Source organism: Mesitornis unicolor, unplaced genomic scaffold (genome assembly GCF_000695765.1).
Source record: "Mesitornis unicolor isolate BGI_N332 unplaced genomic scaffold, ASM69576v1 scaffold16806, whole genome shotgun sequence".
Classification (NCBI taxonomy): Eukaryota; Metazoa; Chordata; class Aves; order Mesitornithiformes; family Mesitornithidae; genus Mesitornis; species Mesitornis unicolor.
The window spans coordinates 27,940-33,042 of record NW_010190465.1 but is presented as its reverse complement, the minus strand read 5'-3'; the positions used below and the strand labels follow the sequence as shown (position 1 = coordinate 33,042).

General features: G+C 40.6%; 1 protein-coding gene across 1 annotated transcript in view; it reads right to left on the bottom strand.

Annotated features, from left to right (window-relative positions):
* LOC104542191 (sperm-associated antigen 17-like) overlaps positions 1 to 5,103 on the bottom strand; it is a gene marked incomplete at both ends in the record, with an annotated part of 32,781 nt that overhangs the window by 2,021 nt on the left and 25,657 nt on the right. The window contains 2 exons of the mRNA XM_010186413.1: positions 2,488 to 2,657; positions 3,199 to 3,350. Of these exons, the coding sequence (XP_010184715.1) occupies positions 2,488 to 2,657; positions 3,199 to 3,350 (322 nt within the window). The remainder of the gene's footprint in view (positions 1 to 2,487; positions 2,658 to 3,198; positions 3,351 to 5,103) is intronic.

The following is a 5,103-nucleotide window of genomic DNA, read 5'->3' as shown; positions in this document are numbered from 1 at the left end:
ATTCCTGGTGTACAGCTCCACCCTATGGAAAGCTCTGGCAGAGTTACAAACTGACTGTCAGAATTTCTGCTTTTTCTCTGGAGTGCTGCTGTTACGAGAAACTGGACTTGATTTTTGTCAGGATGTCCCAATGAGTTCAGACTATGGTAAGGACAGTTTGGAAGGCACATAGTTAACTACTGACCCTGTCACAGAAAAGTTTTGGCTTCAGCATGAGGTACACACGGCTCAGAATTGCCCACCATTGGTCCTATCCCTCCCCTCGGCATGTTCTGCTGTCATTCCGTAGCTCGTCACTTAGCTCTCCTCTCAAAGCACCAAGTAAAAGGCTGAAAAGATAAGCTGGATTTATAGAATCATGATGCTATTTTCCTTGACTGTCTACATATAGTGCCCTGGCATGACAAAAAAATGTAATGTGCACATCTTGAGCTTTAGAACATTGGTATGTGCTCTGCTGATTTCTCATGGCATGCACCATGAGGCTTAAATGTGCATTAAAGGGAAAAATGGCTCTTTGATGTCATATATAACTAGGCTGATTAAAAATAAAAAATCATCATCCCTGCCATCCATCCTGATGGAAGATGTTGTACGGTAGTCTCTCAGCTGGTCCTGAACAGATTTCTGAAGTACTCAAAAGATCATGATGATCCCAGCAGGCCAAGTCTCCTGTCGCCTCCTGTTTTGATGATAATTAGCTACCCAAGAAGGAGGAACAACAAATGTCAGCCAGAAATGTTTGTTTAGTTCCTGCCAGCACTTTGGTATCACAGTAAAGGGATGCTGTGACTGCTGAGATAGTGTCACTGTGATGCCACTCTAGACTTTCTTTTTAAAGAGGACATCAAACTGTAGGTCACCTGCATCCAGAAAAGGGAAATTGGGCAGGTGCTCGCTCATGTGAAGAACACTCCAAAGAAAGAACATCTAGAAGGTGCAGCACATCAGGGCCATGAGACTTGCACATTTGAGCTCAAGAATATTTAATGCTCTCGTTACTGTTTTCCTTAACCAGTGCTAAGAAGAGGAACCAGCTTTTCAAATGATCTAGACCAACACGACAGGAGGATGTTTATTTCCATCCTTTCAGTTAGCCTTGCTTTCCTGGTACCTGTGGGTCTAGCAGGAAAAAGGCCAAAATAACAAAAGTACTCTAAGCCTGGCTTACTCCAAGTTTCTTAAGAAACAGTATGTAACTCTCCACTAAGACAAATGGATGAGGTTGGCCTAAATAGCAGTTTTCAGTTAACTGCAAGATAAACTAAGAACCTCTCCAGCTGCAGGAGGTAATTGAGGATAGGTGGGGTGAGAGGATGACATGGGAAAACTTCAGTGGGAATAGCTATCTTAGAACACAGGAATTTAAAAAAAGATTGGTTTGGGGGCTTTTGACCCGTCTGAAATGAAAGCTGCTCACGAACTACTGCAATTCTTGAAACCATCTGGTGGGATTATGACCATTCAAGTGAAGCTGTTCTGAAGTGACAGACCGTAGGTGGAAGCCCAGAACCTGTGAGGACTTAGAGACTGTTGTTGCAAGCTCTCCCTTAAAGCTAAAAAGCAAGATATATATATATATATATAGCACTGCTAAGGCAAGTGCAGTTGAGCAAACTGAGTGGGAGGAATATGCTTTGCCCTCTTTTCTCTCAGATGTGTGGCACCTGGGAGGACAGGGGTCATAAGCACACCTGCCTGAAAACCACTGGAACCGTGCTGGTGCAGAAGTGACTGAAACAACATGTGTACAGTCATTCAAGAGGGGAATTCTAGTACAGAAGAGCAATCGTGAGCATTTTCTTACTGTATTTATATATTCTTTAAACAGGAGCTGGGTAAATATGGTTATTTCCTGTGATTTGTCATGCAGGGCAAGAGACAGTCTGCTGAACTGTAGACTTAGAAATGGACTTCCTTATCCTCACTCCATTGGAACACAGTGCAGTGCTATTTTGTCCCACACACTGACAGAGGTGACACTGAGTAAGGGAAATGTGTGCACAAATAAATGCTTTATTTCATCCTCATCTTCTGTTTGTTCCTAGTGTCATCACTGGAGCTGTTGCTTAATGCAGCTGAAGACATGCGTCTGCATGAATACAGCTGTGCCTGTTTAGACTGTCTGACAGCAGCATCCAGCAGCATTTCCCACAGCCAAATGTAATTCTGGTTACCATGAAATATTTTGGTCCCTGAACCTGAGAACTTCAATAAAAAACAGAAAATCATCTATGATGGGCCAGGACTCTGCATACAGGACCTGCTGTACCTTACTGCTTTCCATCTTTCCAATAACACTAATATGCAAATAATGATGAAATATTTCTAATGTTGTCTCCTCTCCTCTATCCAGTCAGTCATTATAAAATGATTCAAAATATAACAATACCATTTGTTATCTCATGTTAATCGGATCAAAAGGTTGACAACAAGCAATGCATATTTGGACAGTTATAAACCAAGTTACTAAAAATTCAAACGAACCTTAAGAAGTTCACACCAACATTCTTCAGGATTACAGTGGCTGCATAGCTGCAGCCTTCCTTTAGCACTCCAAGTGTCACTTTGGGTGGAATGAGATGGAAGCCACTAAGATTCTGTCTTCTTGTTGCAAGAGATGATGTGTTGACCTTCCCTGCAACAGGATCTTCTATCTTTGTAGACAGAATTAAAATATTAGACAATATAGAAAGTTGGTGGTCATCAAGTTAGGTTCAGAGTTACTTAACCTACATTTGACCTCTGTCTATCCTGAAGAATCACGGAAAGACATCCTGATTTGAGTAGAATCACAGAAAGACATCCTGATTTGAGTAGAATCACGGAAAGACATCCTGATTTGAGTAAAAACTGAAGCAGTCCTTGAAATACTGTCTGCTAATCTATACTGGTTTGAGTTTTCTGACATATTAATGTGAGACATCTCAGGGGGAATAGAGGAAAGATCTTTTCCAAAAGATCAGAGCTTTCATGTGGGTGCCTGGTGCAGAACTATACTTTTGACATACGAGTTTGTCCTAGCAGTTGAGACCAAAGGTACTTTTAGAATTGCCAGTGAACTTATACATAAATTGCAACCACTGTGTTTCAGTAAACAGATTCAAAATGCCTTCCACTATTGCTAGACAGTGAAGATTTTATGCAAATGAGATGACTAAGAGGATAATAATATTAACAACAAAGATGTTATTTTACCTTTTTATTTGGTATGGAGTTTGGTTTTGTCCCCTGAAGGGATGATGGTAATTTCACTTTCTCTTTTCTTGGCTGTCCTGCAGCATTCAAAAACAGACTCTGAACTTTATGTTGAAAGGGTATCTCTTGTGATCTTGCAGCCTTGTTTAGGTCTGGAAAGGAAAGTTTTCCAAAAGCACAAAAAACATCATCATATTCAGCCTAATCCAAGTTCTTGTTCAGATAAGATTTTTATTTTCTATAAAGGACAGAATTGGCTTTGTTTTTTATTTAAGAGGTCAAGAAAGGCATTCAGAAACCCCCTAATAGTAACAAGTAATTAAAATATAACTAGTAAGTAAAGTTGTACTGTAATTATTAGAACTAATTAGTTGGAAGCATCTCAGTGGAAACTCACAATGAAGATACAAACACCTATGAAAGTGATTAAAAACAGAAAAGGAGGTATAAAACCCCAAGCACTAAAATAAAAATTGAGGACATTACTATTCCAAAGGCAAGCCTGCACTATACAATGATCAGTTCTGCAGAAACATCCAGGCTGGTAAAGTCAAATCTCTATGTCCATATAACAACCAATTTCAGTCCAGACCCCAAAGCAGTACACTTCTGCTAGCACAACCAACTAGGAAGCCCTGTCTCTTATTGTCTTGAATGCAATCATTCATTTGTATGGATGACCTGTCTACTTCTGACCCTGGGGTTAAGATCATCTTAGCTATCTTTCAATCTTTGACCTCTGCTCTACTGTATGATGGAGGTAGACTGAGCACAGGGGTGGCCAGAGCAACCTAGATCTAAATATAACTTTTGCTTGACAGCCTAAGACTCATGTAGTTTACTGTAAAGTCTGATAACCTCTGAAGGGAAAACACAAGACGATTATGGTGGCTGTCTTCTCACTAGAGGCCAACCTCCAGATCGATATTTTGTATGCAAGAGAACTGTTTTTTCTGTTTGCACTGCAGGCACTGTCTAACTGCAATGCTAAGTCTGGTCACTTATTCATTGTAAGGAGGCAGAAACTTTATTTGAGAAGAGCATCTTCTCTAAATTTCCCTTTCATTTCCAGACAACAGAACTGCGGCTGGTAGAGATGGGCTTCCCATCTACACAGCAAACAACCCAGAGCTTATTAAAAAAAACAAACACAAACAAACAAAAATCCTAAGCATGGACATTAGGGAAAAAAACCACTAGCATTTCTTGTTTTGCCTAAAGGTAAGCAACATTTATGCTTTGACATTAGAAGTTAGTCTTGTTTTGGCATGTGTCTCTCCACATACACCCTCCTCCCACTCCCCTCAAGCTGCTGTTCTTTTCATAACCTACCCTATGGCTCTGGAAATACAAATCAGTAAATGTGCCCCAAAGTCTATGGATTATACATAGATAACAGAGGAAATTTAGCAAGTTTGAAGGCAACAGCTCTTGCAGAGTCCCACTGCTAAGAAATGGTACCAGTATGTGTGGAAGGAAAAGGGAAGGGAGAAGGGATGCTGTAACTGTGGGATGCAAGGATAGATTCTGCAAGTACACACTGCCAAAGCTCAGCTGGTGTGGCATTATGTGAGAGCCAAAGGCTGGGGCTTATTAAAGCCCTGGTGGCTCTCCAGTGGTGACCATCCAAGGCTGTTGTGACAAGCAGATGCATAAACAGAAGGAACAACTGTAGACATAGCAAAGAAAACAAAATTATGAACAGGTATACTTAAATGGCAAAGACCATTTAACCACAGCAAACTCTGTTCTAGAGTTTCCTGTTACAGCTCTTAATGAGCAGGGAAAAAATGGCTTGTGTCAGAGAAATTACTTCTTTCTTTGTCTGCGGTTCTACCATCCCCATCACCCTCATGTTTTTATAGCAGTCTCCTAGGGTGAAGAAGAGAATCTCTCCCATTAGTT